Below are 25,930 nucleotides of genomic sequence, written 5' to 3' on the forward strand. Positions count from 1 at the left end.
TCAGAAAAGTCCTTTTGTCAAAGCTTAACAAAGATGTACCAGATTGCTCATTCAGGACTTTAGTTGACAGAGATATTATATGCTATACAGCTGTCTGCATGATAGGGAGACCTAGTCTCTTACGGTCTCCTCAATATCCTGTTCAAATTCATTACCTGGACATGCGGTCCATCGTGGTCAACACAGAGCTGTCTTAGAACCAATGAAGTAGTTTGGGTAAAATGTAACTGCTTCTAGGTTGGAAATGTGGACTCCAAGAGTCTTCCTTTCCAGAAGACCTTTCACTGTCTGATCCATTAAGTGCATACTACTACTTGCCAACACGACTTCCAATACCACAGCTGGTTGTGATATAGGATCAGTTAACAGCATACTTATCTGGAGATTGCAGAGATATTTACAGCAAAGCAAATGCTTCTATAAATGTTTATTCCAGGACCTCTGGTTTTTCGCACATCAGTCTTTTTCCGTCATGGAAACATACAAAGAAATAAGTGCTAGATGTGCATTGACCTCTTGCCCTTAGCATCTGAGCATAGCTCAGAACTAGCTGGAAACATTCATAATGGAGGTGGTCCTGTGTGCTGAAAGTTTTATGGATTACTGGATTTGCAGAATGTAAAAATTTTTTTGGGGAGGGCTCAGGGTTCTCAACTGAAAGTGACCCTCACATAACCAAATGTCACTCAGACTGGTTAAAATCATTTGTCAGGCACAACAACCTGTTAGAGCTTCAAAACAAGAATATTTAGCCGCCATCAATTAAAATGAAATCTATTTAACTGCCTTTTGTAGAAATAAAAGCAAAGTTCTATTAAGGACTCATGCACAGCATAAGTGGTGAAACTTCTTCTGACTCAGTCATACTTGCATATATTATGGGTGTATCAGTCAATAGGCGGCTTGAATATCTGGATGCGAAGTCTTGGCATCTTGCGTTCTCCTGAAAACAAGCCCACCTGTGGGGGTTTCCCATTTGTTGAAAATTTGCTATAGCAATTGCTGGTTCTGTTCTCATTCATGGGACATGCTGTTTTTATGCTTAGTCGGTCTACTTCTGTTTTCTCCACTCCTGGCAGGTCGAATGCCACTAGCATTAAGTTCCTTTGTAATGCCCATGTTCATGTCTCTTGGTGGATAATTTGTGCAATCTTTCCCGCTTGTTCGTTGAGGCAGAACATGGTTGTAGTGTTATTAATTTTTATGTGCACCACTTTCCCCAGACTTGTGACTGGAAAGCTTTGAGGGCTAGGAATATTGTCTTGAGTTCCAGAACACTTATGTGTTTAAATGTGTCTGCTCACCATGGGAGTTGGTTGTCTCTAAGGTCTGCCTTCTGTGATGTTCTTTCTGTTCCAACATTGTATTTCTTTGTGTACAGTTTTTGTTACAACTAGCTCTTCTCAACTCAGTCACTTGTGACCAGTATGTGTGCTATCACTCCTGGAACGGTCTCATGTGAAGCCTACTATTTTGTATCAATGGTATGTCATCATCACCATGGGTTTGCACACCGTCCTCACTGTCAGAGCTTACCCCTCTGGTAGAGGAAACTTGCTCAGTCCCTTGTGGGCTAGATGTTTGAGAAGGTCCTCAACAAAAAGATCAGCCGCTTGTTCCTCCGCCTGTTCCGGAACACCAATTATGCGGACATTGTTCCGCCGAGCCCTCCCTTCAAATTCCTCCAGGAGACGGATAGCAAAGTCATCGGAGGATTTCAGGTTACGGACCTCGGTCTGCAGATCGACGACACCAGCGGTTAAGCTAGACGTTTTTATGTCCAAAGATTTGACCTTTTCATTGGTTTTTGTAAGGTCCGTACGGATCAAATTGCCTCAACACTCTTCTGTATAAGGAAGACTTTCCCCCATTGTGAATCCAGTGTGCCCATAGGAAATCTTTTGTTTTCTCTGGTTGTATGGACAGCTTTTTTTAAGTTGATAGAGAATCCAAGTTTGTGCACTGTTTGTATTGTTGAGTTTGTTTTCCTTACACTGCTGGTATGGCTTTGCCTTTATGAGCCAGTCATCTACATTGGAGTAGATGTACATCGCCTTTCTTACCAGGTGGGCCACTACGGCAGCCAGTACTTTGTGAAGACTCAGCTTATTTTATCCTAAAGGGTGGCATGGTGAACTGGTAATGGGTATTGCCTACTACTAATCTTAGAATATACTCGTGATTTTTGCTCATTGAAACGTCCAGCTATGCATCCTTCTCAGCTCGTTCGGCCCTTCTAAGTGGAGAAAGACTTCTCTGTGGTGGTGTCCAATCCAGATCTTCCCAGTACCTTGTGCTTTCTGCAACTGTTTCCTCAGCATCTTCCCCTTTCAGCAAAGTCTGTGGTTGTACTATTTCAGCAGCAGCTCCGGTGTACATCACATCCGTCAAAGGAGTATGTTTCTGCGTGATGGCATAATTAACCCACCTCTATTCTAAGATTCTCTGGCTGAAACTCAGCGCAGGCATTACAGCCCCTCTTCATGTGGAACCTCGGCAGGCACAATTTGCGAGCTAGGCGACTATCCTTCTGCACTAACTTGTGGTGGCCTCTAGGGCAGAACCTGAATGGCTTATGCACCAATACGTTCTCTACACCCTGTGCTTAAGGACCGTGTGGTCTTGGAGGGATACCTAATCCCGAGGCCTTCAGCAATCCTTTTCGATGTACAGATTCCTAGGTGTTCATCAGTGTTTTCCCATTTTTCGATAACACAAACTTCTTTATCTCCAATACGTTCTTGAGCTTGCTCCACTGGATCCACTCCCAATGGCAGAAAAAGAATCTGAAGATGGGAATCACGTAATGGGGCTCTGTGATGTACATCTGACGTCAGATGAAGGCCACACCACAAAACCCACAACAACAAAAAAACATTGAGACAATTCCAAACCTAACCACTAGATGGAGGAAAAGAACATGTGAATCCGGAAAGATTCACACAGCAATGAACACGTACTCTTATGAATCAGCTAATCAAAAGCATGGTAAAGAGGACATGCTCCAGGGCAGAAACAAACAAAAACAGGAAGTCAAGCCACTGAATTAGAAGCAAGCAAATAGGAGTGACAAAGCTGAGGAGGAGCTTCGCGCGCAACCAAGATGGTCGCGTGAGCACAGGGCTCCCGAGACCCACGTAACCTCACGAATATATCCTGTCACTGATCCTGTTCGCTGTTGACGTCTTCGTGTGGATGAACCACAGGAGAAGCGAAAACTGAAATTTATTTCCCGATCGGACCACGGAGACCGGAGTTGAAGCGCTGGAAAGTTTGCGGCCTTCGCCTCTTGGATCCCCGGCGCCAGAGTTGGCACGGTGACCAGGGCGCAGTTGAACAACAACGGCCTAAGGCAGCTGAGGCAGTTGGTCTGATTCCACTTTCGCTTTTGTCACCTGGGTTGGATCCCGGGCTTAGGACGCCTCAATCGCTTCGAAAGCTTGTATCCTGGGCGGTACTTGGGCGTGCCGAACAATATTTGGAGTTTTGGCCTTGGACTGCACCATAAATTGTATTTTTTTAAATTTTTGTTCCTTCGCCTGAGAGCCATTTTGGACTTTCGCTTTCTCAACTCCATGCTGCTCTAGCATCTTGGTCGACATCCCTTACAGTTGGGTGCTGTCTACCGCTTTCTGGTTGGCCTGCTTGTGTGTCTCCCCCCCTCCCCCTTGATTTGGATAATACCTGGGATTATCCCGAATTGGCGAATAAATCGGAGGGGGACAAACAGAGGTTGAAAACCACCAGACAAGGTGGCTATACCCAAACCAACGTGATGGATTCGCTACGCTAAGGGGTCGCCCAGTGGACCTAGCCGATCGCTGGAGGAAGCGGGGGGTTCATCGACTCCGGCAACGGAACCGACTTTGCAGGATGTGATGGCCGCCATCGATGGTATCAAGTCTTCCCTCGGAAAGCAAATGGAGACCCTTGCTCATAAGTTGGATACAGTGGCGATCAACGTTAATTTGATCCGTACGGACCTTACAAAAACCAATGAAAAGGTCAAATCTTTGGACATAAAAACGTCGAGCTTAACCGCTGATGTCGTCGATCTGCAGACAGAGGTCCGTAACCTGAAATCCTTCAATGACTTTAATATCCGTCTCCTGGAGGAATTTGAAGGGAGGGCTCGGCGGAACAATGTCCGCATAATTTGTGTTCCTGAACAGGCGGAGGAACCAGCAGCTGATCTTTTTGTTGAGGACCTCATCATCAAACATCTAGCCCCCAAGGGACTGAGCAAGTTTTTTACTGTGGAACGGGCCCATAGGATCCCGGGTGGCAGACCGAAGGTGGGAGCCCCGCCGAGGCCTATGATAGCACGGATTTCCAATTTTCGGGACAGAGATGCTGTCCTACAGGCTTCAAGGACGGGTGGACCCTTGAAGTTTGAGAACTCTATCAGCTTCTACCCGGACTTCAAGCAGGCGGTCCAGAAACAGAGGCTCAGTTTTCTGGGAGTAAAAATGAAGAAGACTACGAGATATGGGACTCAAATATGCCATGCTTTTCCCGGCCAAGCTGAGGATCGAATACAACGAACGGGTTCACTTCTTTGATAAGCCCGAGGTGGTATTCGATTGGTTGGACACTCTGCCGGCCCGATAGGAACCAGAGAGTCAGCCTGGTGGAGCAGAGGGAGGACTTGGGATGCAAGAATGAGTGCCATTTGTCGGGTTTCTGGGGACATTTGTGGGATTGCTACTGTGATGGATCCTATTAATGATGTGCATTCGATTGTGGTTTGAACAGGGGGTTGCAGGAATATCGGTGAGTTTTCTCCTCCTCAGCTTTACTTCTTGTAGTTTAGTTTAGATATGGGGGCGACAGGCACACTGCGAGTTGGGGTGGCGAGTTGGGGTGGCTCTCTAGTCGTATGCAGGGGTGCAGGGTGGGGGTGTTGTAATGGGTTGTTTTAGTGGGGGTGGGGAGGGGGTGTTTGTTTTCTGGTCGCTGTTTTTACAAGGCGCTCTATTGCTGGACTTTCTTATTGATGTGCTGGACTCTATTTGGGGCTGGATCCCCTTTCCCTTTCATGATGGGGGGTGGAGGTTTCGGTTGATGAGTTGGAATGTTAACGGGCTGGGGGATAAGATTAAGCGTGGGGTAGTACTGCAGCTCCTGAAACATCACTCCCCCGATATTGTTCTAATGCAGGAAACCCACTTGGTAGGGAATACATGTCCTGCCATGAACAGGAAGGGGTATCGTCTAGTTGCCCATGCCGGGTTCTCCTCTGGGTCCAGGGGTGTTGGATTTCTTATTAAGAACGCTTTCCCACTTGAGATAAACTCCACGGTGCTTGATGATAGGGGACGCTATGCGGCTATTTTGGGACGGTGAGAGGCCGCACGCTTTCCCTGGTCTCCGTTTATGTCCCTCCTGGCCTACAATCCACTACCTTTGCTGATTTGGGACGGGTTTTGCTTGATCTCCCCTCTAAGATGTTGGTGACGGAGGCTGCGAAAGATCTTAGTCGGGAACAACAGGGGTGTCTTTATGATGTTGGAGACAAGGCAGGCAAGTTGATAGCATGGTTGGATAGAAAGGATAGATAGAGTCGTGTGGTACCGGAGATTGTGACAGTGAGGGGAGCTATTGTGACAGACCCACAAGAGATAGTGGCGTGTTTTGCGGATCATTTTCATACTGTGTACTCTTCCGTGTCTGATAGGCCTGAGGAGGATCGTGCACATTGTTACGAGATATTGCCCTACCGTGTCTCTCTGTGGAAGACAGGGAACTTATGGATGGCTACTTATGGATACTGCCGATGAGGTGGCGATAGCAACATCTCGCTTCAACCGATTCAAGCGAGGGAGAAGGTTTTGCTCATATCGAACCCGAACAATGAGATCTACAGGAGTCTGCCCATGTGGGAAAGTAATCTTTAATATATTTATCTTAAAGTAAAACAACAAGTCTCCTCCTGTGGAGTTCCTTCAGAACAGGTCTGCTGTTCACAAGAGGTCTTGTCTTTTTCAAAGGCAGACAGTCCTTCCAAGGTTCTGGAGTCAACAGCTGCAGGATGAGTCAAATTTTGTGCTGTTTTCGTGAAGGGACCCAATGGGCAGGCATAGTTGGTACAAGGTCAGCTGCTGCTTCTCTTCCCTCTGCTTTTGCGGCTCTTCATTCTCCTTTCTCTTCTTAGGTCGTCAGGAACTGCCTTTCCCGTGCCAAGGGCTACCCTAAATACTGAATTTAGGGGTGTTGGGGAGTGTAAAGTAGTACCAATCGGCTACTGACCCTAGGGGTCACTACAGCCCCTATATGACAACTTCCTGTGGGAAGTGGTCATAACCCGGTCTCAGAATTCCTAAGTATGCCAGCAAAAAATGGCTACTTCTGAAAAATCTTGTCTACCTCAAAGTAGCCCACCTTAGGGGTGGTCCTAGCCTGGAGGTGGCATGCCTACTTGACTGTAGAATGCTGGCTTGGTACATAGTGTACACTTATTCAAGTAAAGCACCTTGCACTAATACAGGCAATCCTTGTGGTGATTTTAGCGGTCTTAGACAACCTTGGAGAGCTCTATAAAAGGCAGCTGTGGAGAGCAGCCTATAGGCTTAGGCCAGAAAAGAGAAGGGGGGGGGGGGGTTTAAACAGTTTGTTTTACCAACTTCAACCAATGGTGCAAGTTAAATGAAAAAGAACCACACAGTGCAGTTATAAAAATAAGTCTATTTATTACACAACACTCACTAACACATTGGTGTATCAATACAAATACACAACAATACTTGAATTACAAGAAGTAAGCACAATACACAGTGGTCTCCAGAGGGAGACCAAACCATATACTAAGAAAGGGGAATGTGAATTGCGACTGAAGTCGGGACTTGGACGAGGAGACTCAGAAGAGCTGGGGACCCTATGAACCACTCAAGGTAATCACCCAGGAACCCCACAGAGGCTGGGTGCAGTATGGGAACGCAGCCGCATACTTAGAAGTTAATGGGAAAGTCGTGGTTGCCGTTTTGAAGAAGGACCCTTACCAGTGGAAGGCAGAAGGTTATAGAGTCACCCCACCCGTGGATACCCCAGGAACCAGAATACCTACACCAGGGAAGCTGGGTGCATAGGTGCGAAGTGACGTCGGAAACAGCCCTAGACCATAACGGAGGACTTCAGTAAAGATGCAGCTGGCGAAGAAGGTGCAAGAGTGTGGTGGATTCTTTTTTTTTTTTTTAATAAATCTTTCTATTAACAGTGCTCATTTCATTTAACGGTCAGTCCATTGGTCACATTTCATTAGACAAATAACGAGTATACAATTATAATAATAATAAAACCATTTATAAAGCGCCTGGTTACACTAAAGAACAGTGCGTCCAGCGCTGATAGGATAAGCACAGCCAATTATTAACAACACGCTCATTTCAAGACCCATTACCCCAGACCACCCCCCATTCCCCGGTACCTTCTCCAGGGCCCCCATATCTTCGTCCACTTTTTTGGGCACCCCCTACTTCTGTAAATGGTTTCTTCTGCCCTCTGGCACCAGTCCAGGTCACGCTCCCACTGATCCCACTGCGGAGGGGCAGACGCCCCCCAGGCCCTGGCAATGTTCCGCTTTGCAACTCCCGCCGCCATTGCCAGCCAGAGTTCTTCATGCCTGGTTCCAGTCCGTGGGCCCTTTAATCATTAAGAGCAACCATCTCTGCTCCCTCGGGACCGGTGAAATCGTGGATTTGGGCTGGTCAAGAATGGAATCCAGGAGCAAACGATCCTCCATAGGGGAATACTCCGGAATGGATGCACCCCCTCGGACATGGGACCGTATGGCATGGACAAGGCGCAGATAGTGGTAGCGCTGCGAATCCCAGAGATCATACTCTTTCTGTAAATACTCAAAGGAGCGGGGGGCGTCCCCTCTCCACACGTCGCCCAGGTAATCTATTCCAAGGAGCTGCCAGCCCCTAAAGCCCTTCAATCTAGTTACTTCACGCAATTGCTCCCCAATCCACAGGGGTTGGTCCTACCCGTCAGGGATCCCGTCCACCCCAGGAATTGATTCGCCACCCTCCAACATTGGACCACCACACCAGTGTGTGAGGGCCAATCCGCACGCATCTTCCAGGCGTATAACAGATTCACAATTCCCGCCAGGCATCACAAAACGGTCTACTCTGAATGCTGGTTCCGACCTATCTGCATAAACCCAGTCATTGACGACTTGAAGTTGAGACGCCCAGTAATATAATTGCACATCCAGCAAGGCCAGCCCACCGTCGTACACCCACCTTGTCAATTTCCGCAACGCAATCAGAGGGCTACCTCCATCCCAAAGAAGCGTCCTCACCGCCTGGGAGACTCGCTTGAAGAACCCCCGCGGACCGGATATGGTGTATTCTGTAGGATATACGAAAGGCGAGGCAGCGGCAACTTTTTGAACATCGCGACACGACCCGCCAGGGACAGAGGCAGCGCACGCCAATGGCCGACGTCAGTGAGAAGGCGCGACAGCCGAGGTTCAAGGTTCCGGGCTAGAAACTCTGCTCTATCTCTTGTGACATAAACCCCCAGATATTTGAAGCCATCGCAAGGCACCTGGACGGTATCCGCGGGGGGAGGGTCCGAGAGTGTGAAAATAACGGACTTCGACCAGTTGATGCGATAGCCCGAATAGCTCCCAAAGGTGAAGTGCCTGCGCCATCGACTGGTAAAGGCTGGCCATATAGAGCACAATGTCGTCAGCGTATCGGCTGATGCGTTCCTCCCAATCATCGGTCAATGCCAAGCCCCAGAATGACCGGTCTTTCCTTACCCAATGGGCCAACGGCTCCAACGCCAGGGCAAACAAAAGGGGGGACAGGGGACACCCCTGCCTCGTGCCCTGCCTGAGCTGGAAGGCTCTAGAGGCCGTTCCGTTGACTCCTACAAGCGCCTTCGGCTGTTCATACAGGAGGCGCACCCAGCTGCAGAAAGTCAGACTACCGTCCAGCCGCTGCAGGACCATAAAAAGCCACTCAATGCTGTCAAACGTCATTGAGGCGTCCAGCACCATCGATGCAGTCTGTGTGTCCCCCACGCCGTCCGTCATATATAATGCTCCATACATGCGTCTCAGATTGTGTTGCGTGCTCCTGCGTGGCATGAAGCCTGAATGGTCTACATGTACCTGGTCCGGGAGCACTGGAATCAGCCTATCCGCTAGGACCTTGGCCAAGACCTTCGCCTCAACATTTAGGAGTGAAATTGGCAGATACGAGGAGCAGCAATCGGCCGGCTTGCCGTCCTTGTGGATAACCACAATCGTGGCCTCTCTCTGGTCCGGCGGTACCAGCCCTACCTGACGTGCCTCCTGGTACATGCGCAAAAGATGACCCTTGACAAAGTACAGTTGTTTCTTAAAGATCTCGACCGGGAGCCCGTTAAGGCCCTGCGCCTTCCCGGCCCTATCTCCTCACAAGTCAGGGCTGCCTCCAGTTCCTCCCTCTGGGATTGCGACAGTGGGAAGCGCAAAGTCGTGGAGGAACTCCTCACAGTCCTGCTCCGTCTTGGTACAAACCGGGGAGTATACTTCTTCAAAGTGTGTCGCAAACGTCTCCGCAATATCTGTGCTGGTGGACACTAGGGAACCCGACTTATCTCGCACCGCCGCCACCCAGGAGCTCCCCCTGTCTCTGCGCTCCAACCAAGCCAGGAGCTTCAGGGACTTGTCCCCGACATCATAGAGACGATGCTGTGAGGCCAGGGCGAAGGACCTTGCCTCCCCTTCCGCCAGAGCCCTGAGCTCCGCCTGTTTGAGGGTCAGGGCGTGCCAACCCTCCAACGAGGACTCTACACCCAATCTATGTTCTAGTTCGGTGACCTCCTCCTCGAGCTGCCTAATCCTCAAGGATTCCTCCTCCTTTTTTGCTCCTATCAGGGCCTGTGGCTGCCCCCTCAGGACGGTCTTGTAAGCCTCCCACAGTGTGATGCATGACTTTACTGACTCCTGATTCTCCTCAAAATAGAACGAAGAGCCCTCTCTGATCTTATCTCCCATCGTCTCATCCCTTAGGTGCCACGGATCAATCCACGGGAACGCTGCCTTGTTGACAACTGGCCCCTTCAAGAGTACAGCCACCGGAGAATGGTCATAGAGAACCCTAGCTAAGATTTGGGGGTCCGAGAAGTTCCCCAACTGATCAGTGCGCGCCAGCAGGTGATCCAGTCTGGAGAAGGACTCATGCCTGGCCGAATAGAATGTGTACTGTTGCAAGGAGGGGTGGTGTGCCCGACACAGGTCGCTCAAAACAAGAGACTCCAGAAACCCCTGTAGCCCCCGCTCCTCCGATAGCCCTGCCCCCCACCCGACCTATCGAGGTCCGCAGACAAACCGGCATTCATATCTCCACCCACCGAAGCGTCCCCAGAAGGAGATCTGCCAAGAAGGAACTCAGGCGTTTGTAAGTTGTGGAATGCAGGCCCGGTGGGACATAGCAAGAGCAAAACACCACTGTCCACCCCTCCCACCCTCCCGCAACTGCCACCATACACCTGGAATCATCTGTCCACGTCCCGGTGAGTACCACAGGAAGAGCCTTCCGCAATAGGATACCCACTCCCTAGAGCCCGACATAAAGCCCGAGAGGGCAACCATTTTGTACCCAAATCGGTCTAATGTTCCCCCGCAAATGCGTCTCCTGCAGGAGAACCACGTCGGGCGAATGTCGCTTCAGGTGCTGCAGTACTAATGTCCTTTTGATCTTGTTTTCCAAACCATTGACGTTCCACGTCCAGATCTTAACTGCGGATTGGGAGCTTTGTGCTATCCTGCGGTGCACCACCACCACCCCCACCCACCAAAAGACCGACCAAGAAATGAGCATACACAACTTATCAAAACAATCCCAAGCCCCCTCGCCCCCCCATACAGACCCAACAAACCACCCCCCAACTCCCCTCTCCCTGTCTCCCTGCATGGTGAGCCTCCAACCACCCACCATTGAAACATGAAGAGCGCCTGTCGCCCCCATCCCACAACAGAAACCATGTTAGAGGAACGTGGAGTCGCCGACCTAAGAAAGATGCACATGTAACATATCGAACTTCACACCCTTGTGTATGATTCTGCCACAGATGCCCCCCATAATATGCCCTCAGCACCCAGCCCAACTCATCGCCATAACCCTGGTCCGTGTGCTCCTCAGTCCAAGTCCCTCACCAGAGACACCATTCGGAGCAGTACTCAATGTTCTCGCCTTACGGGAGTCAGGCCTCCCCGGCACACATCTCTTCCACCCCAAGTCACAAGCAGACCAGGGCCAATCCCATAGTAAAGCAAGACCCTACCATAACTTAGTCATTCCGCCCGTTGCCTGTCGTCGTCTCTGGTAACACTCTCTGCTTCTGGGCTCGCCCCCCAGCTCCACCGGTGTTTCGTGTCGCTTCCCACGTCGGCCCACCGTGCGCCATCCTTCCATCCAGTCAGCCGCATCCGCTGGCTTATCGAAGAATTAAGACTTGTCTCCATCCAATACCTTAAGCCTGGCCGGGAACAGCATCATGTACTTTACCCCTTTATCACGGAGCGCCCTTTTGATGCCATCGAAGGAGCGCCGCTGCACCTGCAATGTAAAGTCCGGAAAAAAAACTGATAGTGGAATTGTCCCGGTGAAGGTCCCCCCCGGACTCGTGCAGCCTGCAGGATGGCATCTCTATCACGATAATCGAGGATGCGGGCAATTATCGTGCGTGGGGGGCCCCGGGCTTAGGCTTGCCGCCTAGGGCTCTATGTGCGTGGAGAAGTTTGAGAGGCGCTTCGGCTGCAGGTGGTTCAGTATGAGGTTTTCCACAAAGACGTCTGTCGAGGGCCCCTCCATTCCCTCCGGCACCCCCACTATGCATATATTATTACCCCTAGCCCGGGCTTCCTGGTCCTCCACGCGGGCATACACGTCAGCCTCTTGGTGAGGATTGCCGCCTGCTCCTCGAGAGGTTTCGTCTTCGCCTACAGCCCGCCTATGACGGTTTCTGCAGCCGCCACTTTTTTCAGACATTTTGCGGAAATCTGCCCGCAAGAGATTCACCTCTTCCGTCACAGAGTCCAATTTTGATGGTCCTCATAATGTCCTTCAGGGATGGACACGGACCTCAATCATCTTGGTCGCAGACATGGTAGCCGCCAATCGCACCCCGATCCCGGGCCATCGCCACTGTGTATTTCTCGATTTGGTTGGAATGGCCCTGTGCTCTAATTCGGCCAATACCGGGCCCGGCTGCCCCACCACACCGGATTTGGAGCCGTCCAGGAAATGTCCCTCAACGCCGCTCACGCCAGGCGCAGATTGTGAAGCACCATGGTTATCAGGCGCCTGCCTCACCAATGCACTGCAGCCGCCACACCAGTCTGTCAGATCCCCTTGCTTCTCCGCAACACCTCAGTCTAGGCACTCAAGACCAGATTCTGTGTAACAGTTAATGGGACACTCGCAGGGTACAGGCTGCAAGTCACCCGGCACACCTCCAGAGTCCAGCGCCCTGTAGCCTTCGTAAGTGGGGCCCCAGACCAGGCACCAATGCCCCCTTTCCTGTGGGCACTCAGTCAGACACCCGCCTCCAGAGCATGCCCAGTACTGTCTCCTCCCAGGCGCCGCCGTCCACAGGGGAGCCGCCGATTGACGCCACTCACCCCTGAGGATGCCTGAATTATGGCCGCGGGTACAGGGGCTCCAGCCCCGAAGTCAACGCGCCGAGTCTAGGCGGCACGACCGCCACGGGAATGACGCTGTCCCGCGCGCGCAGGTCTCCGCTGTTTGCCCGCCACAGCCGTGCCGGGAGATGTCAAAATCCCCCAGCGACAGGCATCTCCCACTGTGCAGCCTTATACCGAGCGGATCACTGACCCGGACACCGCCTAAGCCGCAAGCTGGGGCACGCTTCCCAAAGGACAATGCCTCCGTCCGCCACTCGAGCCCGGGAGCCGCTACGCACAGCCTTCAGGTGGCCACCATTTTAAGGGCACCCGGCCGGCGGCCGCTCGCCTGACACCGTCACCTCGGGAAACTCATGGCCGCATCAAAGCACAGCCGCTGACTGCCAGACAACTCCTGCCACTGCAAGCGTCAGTTGCAGCCGCTCCAGTGCACAGGATTATGCCAGATTTCGTGGGAAAGATAAGGTCTCTAGCGCAGCTCCGGGACTACACGGCCATCTTCCACAGCTGTTGGCCACGCCCCCGAGTGCGGTGGATCCTTGAAGTAAAGAACCTACAAACAGTGAGGACAGAGGAGATGCCACTCGGAGGTGACCAGGAGGCACGGAAGAGCAATGCCCATCGATGACGGAAGATGCAGGAGTGTTCACAGTGACCTTGTCTTGCAGCTTTGAGGACCAGACGATGCAGAGGGAGACCAGGAGCCATGCATGAGCTGTACCACACCGGAAATAGAGAACCAGGGGGGTCGGTGTTCGGCAGGAGCAACAACAAGCCTTGCAAGCAGCAATAGACATGGGAAAGGAAGGAGCAACGTTGGGACCAGCAAGGACCAAGGAACTCACCAATTGCTGAAAAGTCTGAGCAGACCCGAGCAAGCAGAGGAGCCCACTAAAGCAGAAGATACCCTCAGGAGATCCCACAGGCCAAAGGCACAGGAGTCGCAAGAGGACCTCGAGCAGCTCACAAAAGATGAAGGCCCGCGGTGCAGAGGATGTGGTAAGGACGAAGATTTTGGCAGGAAGAGATGCTGGAGGCTGGCGCCTCCTGCAGCCTGAAAATCTCTGGAGAGCCAACAAGCTTTGGCAACGGCAAGTAGACGCGCTGCACAGAGGTTCGTCCCAGCGGTTCTGACGAGGGATACGGGCGTCAAAATTGCAGAGAGGACATGTCAGGCCTCGAGGGAGTTGCAGAACCACAACCACTTGTGTTGCTGAGCCTTTCAAAGTCTGTGGAACATCAGGAGCAGCAAACCGGTCAGCTTCGGTGCGGTGCCTGCAGATGCAGGGTAGTGACTCTTTCACTTCAAGGCAGATTACTTTGAGTGTCCTTAATGCCCACAGGTCTGTTGAAGACCCTGGAAGAAGCACAAGCAATGACGAAGAAGACTTGCACATCAGCAAGACCAGGAGCAGCAGGAGTCTTCCTTGATGCAGTCTTGGTTCCAGGCAAAGTCCAGGTGTTCAGACGGTCGAAGAGTGACGTGGTTTCAGGGTTGAGTCTCATCCTTCGACGAATCTGAGGACCTACCCACAGATAAGCTCTTTTATACCTTAAGAAAGGAGTTAGGACGACTGAGGGGTCCCTCCCAGAGGAGGGTCTGGACAGAAGGGAGGATACTGGGAGGCTAGAGTCAGCATCATTTGGATTTCACTAGTCCCTCTGAAAAAGTTTTGCATGATTTCTAGGACAGGCAAGGCCCAAATTATTGAGTGCAGATCTTGATATGCTTTAAGGAGGCACTGACACCAAGCAACAAGTTTAGGTTCAGTTTCAGGTAACAGGTCACCATCCAGTAAAAAAAGGTTATAAGGCAAGAGGAGAAATTGTATACATTTTCTGTTGATAAGGATTAAATTTAAATTGGACGAAGAGTGGCCGCGGGTCAATCTGAAAATGTAGATTTTCTAGTGGCCACTAATCTCATCAGAAGAATCTTGGAAATACTGGAAAAAAGGAAGTTGGCACTCCTTAGGATATAGAGCAATATGAACATTTTAATTGGGTCAAGTTGGACAAGTACACCGGCAATCAAGCCACTGAACAAAAACAATTCCACAAGAGTGTAGAATGTGTGGTCCTATTATATTCGCTTATTTGCCACTTCTGCCTGAAAGCTCTTTTGCTCTCTGAAAGCAAAAACAAGAAACAAGGATTGTTCCACAGCATCCCTAGAGAATCTGTAAACTTGTCTATGTTGTTAATTTAACCCCTTGCGTGCGGGGCGTATTCCCGCCTGTGCTGACTCCGCCTTGCGCGGGCGGAGTCATGACGGAACGGTTCCGTCATCAGCACAGCTCAACCGACGCTGATGACGGAACCGTTCCGTCATCAGCATGGAAGGGGTTAAGAGGTAAGAATACCATATGAAAGTAGCCATGCTAACTTGTTTTAAAGAGCTGTTTGGAAATGGAACAGTTTAACTGAATAGCATTTTAAGTCCCTGTAACAATCTGGTAGACGCAATTTAAAATAAAACATTTTTAAAGTATAGAGAAGAGGTGAAAAATTGGAAAATAAACATGAAATCCTCATGAGAAAAACCAAAAGTTGAAGGGTCTGGATTGAATATATATATATTTTTTTTACATTTTAGTGCATTTTGGGGGCCCATCGGCAGGAACAATTTGGGGCTAATATCAATTTCTATCCAGAAAAGGGAGGGAAAATGAACATCTTTGTATGAAAGTAAAAATATCAAGCATGCGCAATTCACTTTACAGGTGAAAGCAACGGAAGTATATAATCATGCCAAGGGGGTGTGCGTTTACTAACAATATCAAAGAAATCCAGGAGATAGTTTAGAGTACAAACATCCCAAAAATAACTCACATGTTTAAATAACGCAAAGGAAATAAACATAATGAAAACATGCCACGTTTACCATCTTTCAATCCTCTTGAGATAATTTCATTGCATAATCCCTCAAAACTTTCCTAAGAAAACATGCATTTAAGGCAAAAACTATTCTGATTACCTGAAAAAGGTGGTGGAGGGCCTCCTGGCCCACCAGGACCAGGAAATCTGTCGCCACCAGGGCCAGGTGGAAAGCGGCCTCGACCTCTGCCAGCTGGTGGAAATGGTGAACGGGAGTTAATTCCTGGAGGTCCGGCTTTACCTTCACCGGACATTTGCCCAGCCTGTGTGGCTGCAACAATGAAAATAGAACAGAAAGTATATACAACTTTTAAATAACCTAAAGAGCCCCCAGCACAGCAGTTTCTATTTTTTAAACCTGCTGTGGGTAAGCTCTGAACAACTGATCATATTGCTTGCAGAAAAAAAAGATAATTTACAAAAAGGAATGATTAACGCATGTCTTATTCCAAACAAAAGGCAACACAAATGACAGGAACTGAAATACCATTTTAGAAAAAAGAAATAGGTCAGTCACTGCACTTAGTTGTCACTTCACTAATTGAAATCAACATTGTTTGTAGGACGCAAAAATCAATTAAATAGGTTTCCTTACTGGAAAATAAAACGGGATGACAATGTTTCGGATCCATCAAGCAAAAGGATTAGCAAAGTCACAAACTTGTCAGACAGGCTGGCTAGAGTTCACACTGATGCTACCAAGATGCTTTACACTAATTCCTCCAGTTCATATGAACTGAGCACGCAGGCAACTGAATGTATTCTCTGCTAAAACAAATCTGTGATCACTTCTGCAATTCAAGATAAAATCTGTAGGAGGGATATTTTGATTGAATGCAAAATAATAAACCCTGCACTCTAGTAAACAGACCTATCACAATATTTACTAACTTAGTCTGGTCCGATCTTCATAATATCTTAACACTCACTTCTAAAAGCTCTAATGTGACAAAGTCTTTAAAACTGTTGGCAGCAAATATCACAATTAAGGTGTCCATGACTATGTCAATACCATCTTCTGGTTATCTTAGTACTTCCTCGCAAGGAGATTCTTATAGAACAGCTATTCCCAAACTGTGGGCTGCAAGCCAATTTTTGGCGTGTCAGGAAACTCCAATTTATAAATAAAAATCCTTTAAATTCAGTATTTATCTTGTCACATATACAGTGCTTCAAAGACAAGAGGTCAAATGTCAGGCTATGCCTTATGAGAAATTTGCTGTTTATTCTTTTAACATGGGGACTGGTGTTTAGTTTTCTTTCTTTCTTTCTTGCTGGGGTACTACAAGGAGGGTGAAAGGAAAAATCTGTAGGATGTCTTTTTTTTGCATTACCAGAGGAGAGGGGACACTTGCACCAATTTCTTCTCTACTAGTTCATTTTAGAGAATACTAGTGGAAGGGTGGTAATCTCAGGTTTTATAAAAAAAAGACCCTCACCCACTAGTATCTCCAGTGGCATTGCTTCATCTTTGGGTCCTCATGGACAACATGTTAACAGAAAATATTGTGTGAAGATTGTATAGCAGTATTCAAAGAGAAGGGGGGGGAATGAGTGAGTGTTTGCAAGTAGTTGCTTTAGAACCTTCGGTTCTACCTGTGCTTCTCCTCTGGGTTGGGTGCCAACACAATAGTGTTTCTTGAAAGTGTGGACCATGTTACTGCGTTGCATATGTCCTGCATGGAGAAGCTTGCCAGGAAGACAAGCGTTGCTCCCTGTGGATTGGCATGAGGAACTTCTCGTCGACGGTGTACTTCTAGTCGACGGTGTGGTAGTCGACGGCAAAGCTGCTTTGGTCGACGGGCTAATCTTCGTCGACTATGCACTCGTCGACGATATCATCTTTAACTTTGACGACGAAAGAACGTCACCGCTGGATTGTTGAATCTTCGTCGACGAGATTGATCTCACTGAAACCAAGACCATCCTCAACAGTGAAGAAGCCGGCGACATCATCTTCTGAGGCTTTGGCAAAGAGAAAGTAACCGTCGACGTGGAGGAAATACTGTAGATGGGACCAGTCGACAGAGCAGCAGTCAACAAGGTCTTTTTCTGAGGGAATTTTTTTCTCCGACAGTCTTTTAGATGACAAAGACTTAGCAGACTTTCTCGGGGCGTTTTAGGTCCAGATTTAGAAGGACGGTGGAGAAGCCTTTTTTGCGGTAGAAGAGGAAGGCAAGCTAGAATCCTTAGCTTTTCTCAACACCTTAGCCCCAGGAGAAGATACCTCTTCCTCAATCCTTCTCTTTCTGGAAGATATAGAAGACCCCGAAGCAAAACTTCTACCTCAGATAGAGGATCATCCTGGTCCTTAATCTTCTGCAACCATAGTAGAAGACGACCTTCCCTGTCTGAGGGTCTTCTGAGGAAAGGCCCGGCAGATCTTACAATCCTTTACCTCATGGTCTGGATATAGGCAATAAATGCAATTTTTGTGGGCTGCTGAATTCATATCTGTGCATAGAATGTATAGCAGTTTCTCCCTTAGCGGTGGCTACCCGTGCCAGCTGCAGCAGTCTGAAAAAGAGTTTTGAGAACAACCTGACCTACAGCTGCTTGGAGTGCACATCTACGCAGTAATGTTTGGTAAATGTATGTATGGTTGTCCATGTGGCTGCTCTACATATTTCCTCTAGAGGAATGTTCCCTAGGAAAGCCATGGATGCTCACATTTTGCGTGTGGAATGCGCTCTTGGGGGCACTGTTAAGGTACGTTTAGCTTTAATGTAACATATTTGGATGCATTTAACTAACCATCTAGCTAAACCATTTTTTGAAATAGCTTTACCTTTGTGCTGTGGTGAAAAGGCAACAAACAACTGTTTCGTCTTCCGGAAATCTTTTGTCCTGTCTATGTAATATAGTAGAGCTCTTTTGACATCCAATGTGTGCAGGGCTCTTTCAGGTACTGTCTGTGGATTTGGGAAGAACACTTGCAGTTCTATTGTTTGATTGATGTGGAAGTGTGATACCACTTTGGGCATGAATTTAGGGTTTGTCCAAAGCACGACCCTATTTGCGTGAATTTGAATGAATGGCTCTTGAATAGTTAGGGCTTGCAGCTCGCTAACTCTTTTAAGCGAAGTAATGGCAGCAAGAAAAGCCACCTTCCATGTTAAAAATTGTATCTCACAGGAGTGTAATGGTTTAAATGGTGGTCCCAGGAGTCTGGTTAAAACAACGTTTAGGTTCCAGACAGGTGAAGGTGGGTGTCTCGAGGGAATTACTCGTTTGAGGCCCTCCATGAATGCCTTAATTGCAGGCACTCTGAATAATGAAAGGTGCTGCCTGTTTTGAAGGTAAGCGGCTATGGCCGCTAGGTGTATCCGTATGGACGTATAGGCTAGATTGCAGCGGTATAAGTGCAAAAGATAGCATATGACTTCAGGAGCCAGATCGCAAGGTTCAGCTGCTGCGGATCTGGGTGCTGAATGTCTCCATGGTTCTGAGTTAAGAGACTGGGTGTTAGTCGCAGTCTTTGATGAGGTACCACGGAAAGTTCTATGAACGTGGTGTGCCAAGGTTGCCTCGCCCATGTTGGAGCAACTAGAATTTGCGTCATGGAGTGCTGGCCCAATACGCGTGCCACCAGCGGTATCAACGGTGCTGGTGGAAAAGCGTAGGCAAATTTGCCTGACCAGTTCATCCATATCGCATTGCCCTGAGACTGCGGGTGTGGAAACCTTGCGGCGAAGGACCGGCATTTTGCGTTTTCCTTTGTGGCGAAAAGATCTGTCTCTGGTTGTCCCCACTGTTGGAAGTATGGTTGAAGCACTGAGGGGTGAATCTCCCACTCGTGCATTTGCTGGCTGTGTCTGCTGAGCAGATCCGCTATCTGATTGTCCTTGCCTGGGAGGTGTTCCGCCATGAGAAACATGTTTCTCAGGATCGCCCACTTCCACACTCTTTGAGCCAGATGCGACAGCTGTGGAGAGTGTGTTCCTCCCTGTTTCTGTAGGTAGTACATTGCAGTCATGTTGTCCGTTCGGATCAACACGGTTTTGTTGCACAGATGTACTTTGAAGGCTTTGATTGCCATAAAAATTGCCATCAGCTCTAGCAGGTTGATGTGCAGTTTCTTCTACTGCGTGGTCCATAGGCCCTGTACTGTGTGGTGGAGGACATGGGCTCCCAATCCTATCAGGGATGCGTCCGTTGTTAGCACAATTTGTGGTACAGGCTCCTGGAACAGTTGTCCCTTGCAAAGGTTTTGTGGCTTCCACCAATGCAGAGTTGTATGCACGACTGGTCACCAACACTAGGTCGTTTAATTGTCCCTGAGCCCGGTTCCACTGCTGTGCTAGACACTCCTGCAGCGGACGCATGTGAAGTCTTGCGTGAGGGAGTATGAAGATGCACGAGGCCATCATGCCTATTAGTTGCACAAACACTCGGGCTGGGAGTGAGTGTTGTGGCCTGAACTTTTGGATGAGCGTTTGAATGCTGTTCATTCTGGCAGAATTTGGTTGTGCTTTTGCTGCCAGAATGTCTATTGTTGCTCCCAGATACTGCTGCACATGGGCAAGCTGGAGATGGATTTGTTGTAGTTCAGCGAGAAACCTAGACTGTGCAGGAGGTGAATAGTGCGCAACATGTGGCTGGCACATTGCTGGGCTGACTGTGCTTGTATCAGCCAGTCGTCCAGATATGGATAGACATGTATATGCGGTCTTCTGAGGTGTGCAGCTACTGTCGCTAGGCACTTGGGAACACCCTTGGGGCTGTAGTCACCCCAAAAGGGAGGACCTTGAATTGGTAGTGCTTGTTTAAAATTGTAAACTTGAGATATTTCCTGTGTGCCGGGTGTATAGGTATATGGAAATATGCGTCTTTGAGGTCCAATGTTGCGAGGAAGTCTCCTTGACGCAACAGTGGCAACACCTGCTGCAGAGTGATCATGTGGAAATGCTCTGATAAGATGTATTGGTTTAGGGGCCTGAGGTCTAAAATTGGTCCGAGAGACCCGTCCTTTTTGGGGATCAGGAAATACAGAGAGTACACCCCTGTACCTTGGTGTTCTAAGGGTACTAGTTCTATGGCCCCCTTTTGTAGCATGCTGATGACTTCCTGTTGCAATAAGTGTAGGTGTTCTGCGGACATAAGACGTTGTCATGGGGGTATGTTGGGCGGTGTGGAAGTTAACTCTAGGCAATAGCCATGCTGTATAATTTGTCTCACCCACCTGTCTGTAGTTATGGTTTTCCAGACTGGCAGGAACTGCTGTAGTCTTCCCCCGACCGGTGTTAAATGGTCTGGGGGCAGTGACAAGAAGTCACTGTTTGGTGTTGGTGGAGGATCTGGAGCTGTTATTTCCTCGTCCTCTACCCTTGGTGTTATTGCCACGGTATCCACCTCTACTGTTTTTGTTGTAGGTGTTTTGCGTGTTGCCTTTATTGTACGAGGTTTGCTGTGCTGAGGTTCCTCTAACAGCTCCGCTGTTGCCGGAGCAACAAAAGGAACCGCCTCTATATTGCTGTGACTGCAAGGCACCCATAGACTTGGTTGTCTCGGTGTCCTTTTTCATTTTGTCCAGTATGGTGTCCACATCAGGACCAAATAAGTAGTCAGTTTTAACAGGTTGATTAAGTAGAGTGGTTTGAACTTCATTTTAAAACCCAGAGATGCGTAGCCACGCATGCCTTCTGAGCATGACACTGGTGTTGATAGCCCTGACTGCTGTGTCTGCTGCATCTAAGGCACATTTGATGGATGCGTTAGATATGAGCTTTCCCTCTTGTATCAGGAATTCTGCCTGTTCCTTATAAAGGTCTGGTAGATGTTGGAAGATTTGCTCCTGTGAGTCATAGTGCGCCCTGTCATACCTGGCTAACAGGGCCTGCATGTTTGCAATTCGCCAAATGTTAGCTGCTTGAGCAGCCACCCTTTTGCCAGAGGCCTCTAGAATTTTGGACTCCTTGTCTGGAGGTGGAGCCTCGCCAGAGGTTTGAGAATTAGCACGTTTACGTGCATAGGAGACGACTAAGGAGTTGTTATGGCTGTCTTTTTGCTAGCTCTTTGGAGATGGAGAATGATGGAGAGTGACTCCAGCCTATCACCCCCATAGCATAGGGATTAGGCCGATAGACAGGGACTCTGTCTTACATATATAAAGGCATTTTCGTATAATTTCCCTTAGAGTAAGGCTTATGAATTTGAGTTAGGGGATAGATATAGAAGTACTAGTCATGATTCACTCATTTGCTAACATGCCGATCTGTTTTTCATGGAGCTATGCATATTATGGGCTCCGTAGGCCTTAAACGAGACAGACTCCATTTTGCTTTCTGTCCGGTAGCTCGAGAAGGCTTTCTAGGTGAAGAGTAATGTTTTAGTTTTAAGCTGTTGTTCGCTTGGAGAGAACCGGTTCAGGCTGACCCTTATCGAAGGAATGTATTTTTCTCCACTCCGAAGACACAACTTCAGGCCGGCCGGCTGGGAAAGTGTCCTTGGTACGGGGAGGTACAAGAATTTGGTGGGCGGCAGGTTACTGGCCGTGAATTTCCATGAAGGAACGGGCTTTGATATTAGCGAAGGTGTTAGTCTTTTTGTCAGTTAGTCCGTAGGCGGCATCTAGCCGTTAGCATCTCTGCCATTATTCATTTTCCATGGTGGATGAGTCGCCATCTTTGAAGTCGGAGAAAGATTTAAGACCGAAACTCTCTGAGATAGACTGAACAAGAAGTAGCGCGGAGCGCACTGATACAGAGAGAGAGAGAGAGACGGTAGCTAATAAACAGCAAGGTTCCGAGGTCCTGAGGGAGAGCAGACAAGGTTGAGCCTAGCGGTGCAGACGTGTACTTGTGACGGCCGAGGGTGACTGCAAGGCGAGCCAGGACCCAGAGACGAGACAGGAGCCTAGATGACTGCCGAGTCCAGACTTCCCACTAACCAGGTGATGTCCGCCCAATTCCTGTATTATGTGCACTCTAATCTTTATCTTTTATTTCCTTTGCAAATGTAATGCTGCATAGTAATGTGATTTATGTCTATTGTTAATAAATACCCTAATTCATATAGAATTATTGTGTACCTGGTGTTCATGTTCAATCTGGGTAAACCGCACTCCTAGTCGAGTGCTATTTAGGTGAACGGATGAGAAATCCCGATCAGGTAAATGGTAATCGAATAAAGAGGGAGTGAGTGGACCTTTGATGCCAAGAGCAAGAAGTACACTATACAATCTGGAATCATATTCAAAGTTATTATTTTAGTTTTGTCCCAAGTAGATTGCTGAGATATCATCCCAATAATGGTTCATAGGAATGTGGTCGTCGTTGATATGCGGCGTTAATGAGAGCGTTGGGGGGGATACCAACGTGGATACCCACCGGATTGTGGCTTGAATAAGTGAGAACGCCAGGGAGGATACTGGCGCGTAGTTTCGCAGGATCGCGAACAATTTGGAAAAGGGAGCATTGGGTTCTGCAGGCCCGTGTGTAGACACACCGGATTGTGTGTCAGATCTGCCCTAGGGTAGAACGGTCTGGGTCGGGGTGACCGCGAGGCCAACTGATGTGAATAAGATATTGTAGAAAATCCGTATATGTATATTGTTATTCCTCATTCTTAGGTGCAACCTGTATATTCATCTGTATATCTACTCATTGTGAATACGATCAAAGGAGGGAAGGTGAGTACGTTTTGGCTGGGTCACAGGGGCCCCTGGGGGCTGATCCCATCTAAACAGAAAATCCAGCCATTACATCTGGCGTCACGAACTGTTTACGAAGCCTGTGTGCATTGTGTTGTTTTAATCTTGTTGGTTTGCGCTCGGCTTGTACGTATAAAATTTTGTTTATAATTGTGTATATAATTTGTTGCGTGTCATTATGTTTGCGAAAAAATCATCGTCGGTTTTCAAATTACCGATCCAGATTCCCGGCTGGGAGTCTACGCCTTACGAGGCCCTGGCCCGTGAGTGGGCTGATTCTACTGGTTTGAGTGAAAATTGGTCTTCATGCTTGGAGCAGGCGGAGCCTGCCGATGTGGTTTCATGCCTACAGAAAGCGCCAGTAGTGAAGGGTGATGAGCTTCCTATTTTAGGACGCAGAGGGTGGATTGTTCTTAATGCATATAGAATATTGCATGAGAGGTTTGTTCAACTACAGAAACAGTTTAAAGATACGGAAGGACAGTGTGTTGAGTTGCAAAATGCGCATACTTTATTGCGTTGTCAAAATAAACTGCTTGCCGACAAACTTGAAACATATCAGACCATTGCCGAAAGAGCTGCGGTCCGTATTGCACGATATAAATATAAACATCGTCGTGGGCGCGTGTCTTCCCGCAAAGTGCGTATGATTGTAGCAAAAGCTGGAATGGATTGGAACCCGGATGAGTGGGACGGTAATATTTGGGATTCTCATACTTCTGACTCCTCGGCAGAGGAGGGTGACAAGCGCGAGTCTTCTCGCTCCGGACGTGATTGTAAATCTGCTTCGTGCATTGATTTGACTCCCGATTGTGACCGTGCTCGTTCTTCCCGTGAGGATGACGTAGCTTGCCCTGATTGTTCTGTTAAATCTAAGATGCGGGCTTCCTCGGAAGCTCTTCCCGCAGTTTCTGCTCACCCGATTTTTCGACGGAAATTACAACAAGCCCCTGGTAATCCGGGTGGTATAGCTCTTGATTGTATTGAAGATTTTACTCAGCAGGAGATTAGTGACATCCTGCAACGATTTAAACAACGACCTGGTGAGACCTTGCTTACCTGGATGGTGCGTCTTTATGAGCTTGGCGCTTCCGGTATTATGCTCGATGCTGTTGATTGCTTACGATTTTGCTCTTTGAGTTCTGATTCTACTATTCAGGACCATTTTCGGAATTATAATGGTAATGCTCAAACTTCTTTGCTCCAGCTTGCGTCTGATGGCTGTAATCATAAATATCCAACTGAATCTGATTGGCCCACTGATGAAAAGCCGTGGTATACTCTGCGCGATGCGTCGCAACGTTTAAAGGAAGAAGTCATGAAAACGTGTATCTTTCTTAGTACTGCTGACAGGTTATTGGATGGTCTTTTAACATCTTCTGTGCGTAACCGCATTATACGTACTTCTCCTGTTGCTTATAAGCAGGTCATGATGACATTATTGATTAACCAAACTGGCAATCCTTTGTCTGCTGTGCTCGAGTCTGTTCGTCAGCTTGGTGAGCTGGGTGAATGGTTTAAACCTGAAAGACAATCCCGACCTGAGGGTCGTACTGGTGGGGACTATAAGTTCTCTAGACGTGACATGTTTCTTGCTCTCATTGCTGATGGTGTCAAAAGGGAGGAAATTGATGGCGAACCTAATAATATCCTATGGGATATGTTTCGTAAGCGTGGTTTGGATCGAAAGGAGGGTGCCCGTCGGGTGCGAAAGAATGAGTATGACCGTGGTTCGGATGACAGTGGTGATGAGAGACGACGTGTGAATTCTGATCGCCGTGATGATCGGCGCTATGAACGCGGTGGTTCCCCCCGTCGTAATGATGGGAGGGGGAGAGAGGATGATCGTGAGAGGGGAAGAGATGATCGTGGCTCTAGCAGACGTAGAGATGCAAGGAGTTATTCCCCTGACGTACGAAAGAGGGAGGATCGTAACAGGCTCTTTGACCGTAATTCGCAACTTTTTGAACCTGACACTAATCCGTTTCGTACTGGAGACGGTTATGAACAAGAAATCCTAATACCCAAGAAAACTGAGAACATTTACCCTGATCTGTCTTGGTTGACGGAACGCAGGAAAAATGACTAGGAAATAGGTCAAGCTCCGGTACGCAGGTGGGCCCACAGAGATTACAGACCCTATGTAGATATTGAGATTTTTTGGGAAACATCGTAATATCCAAAGGGCCCGAGCGTTAGTTGATACTGGGGCGGAGGCCACTTTAATTCATGGTAAGTCGAGAAAATTTCATGGACAGTCTTTCACAATTACCGGTCTGGGTGGTAAAGAGACACCCGCAGTTCAAACTGCTCTTGAAATTAAAATTGGTAGAATTCCTCGTAGAGAATACTCTGTGTTGGTTGTGCCACTTTTGGAATACATTATTGGAATTGACATTTTGAGAGGTATGACTTTGCATTTGGATGATGGTTACTATCAATTTGGTACTAGACAGTACATTTCGACCAGACCCGTACGGGTTGGCCGTTTGCGCATGCCACCTATTAAGATCCCTTTAGCGACGAAAGTGATTTCTCAGAAACAATATCGCATCCCAGGTGGTCATGAAGAAATTACAGCTACGATTCAGGATTTGGTTGACGCGGGAGTCATTACTCCGGTCACATCTGCTTGGAATAATCCTGTTTGGCCCGTGCGCAAAAGTGACAACTCTTGGCGCATGACTGTTGATTATCGCGAATTGAACAAACATACACCTAAATTGACTGTTGCAGTGCCTGACATTGTTACACTA

The 25,930-nt window shown here is 48.4% G+C and overlaps 1 protein-coding gene across 4 annotated transcripts in view; it reads right to left on the bottom strand.

The window, feature by feature from the left end:
• The window catches only part of CPSF6 (cleavage and polyadenylation specific factor 6), a 392,748-nt gene that overhangs the window by 227,502 nt on the left and 139,316 nt on the right, over positions 1-25,930 (bottom strand). For 2 of the 4 annotated variants that reach the window (XM_086918040.1, XM_086918046.1), the window contains exon 5: positions 15,624-15,794. In XM_086918040.1, the coding sequence (XP_086774166.1) occupies positions 15,624-15,794 (171 nt within the window). Of the gene's footprint in view, positions 1-15,623; positions 15,798-25,930 lie in introns of all 4 variants that reach the window. The other 2 variants (XM_086918044.1, XM_086918039.1) reach the window with 1 other exon arrangement.

The sequence above is a fragment of the Lissotriton vulgaris genome, chromosome 1_1 (assembly GCF_964263255.1).
Source record: "Lissotriton vulgaris chromosome 1_1, aLisVul1.2, whole genome shotgun sequence".
NCBI lineage: Eukaryota > Metazoa > Chordata > Amphibia > Caudata > Salamandridae > Lissotriton > Lissotriton vulgaris.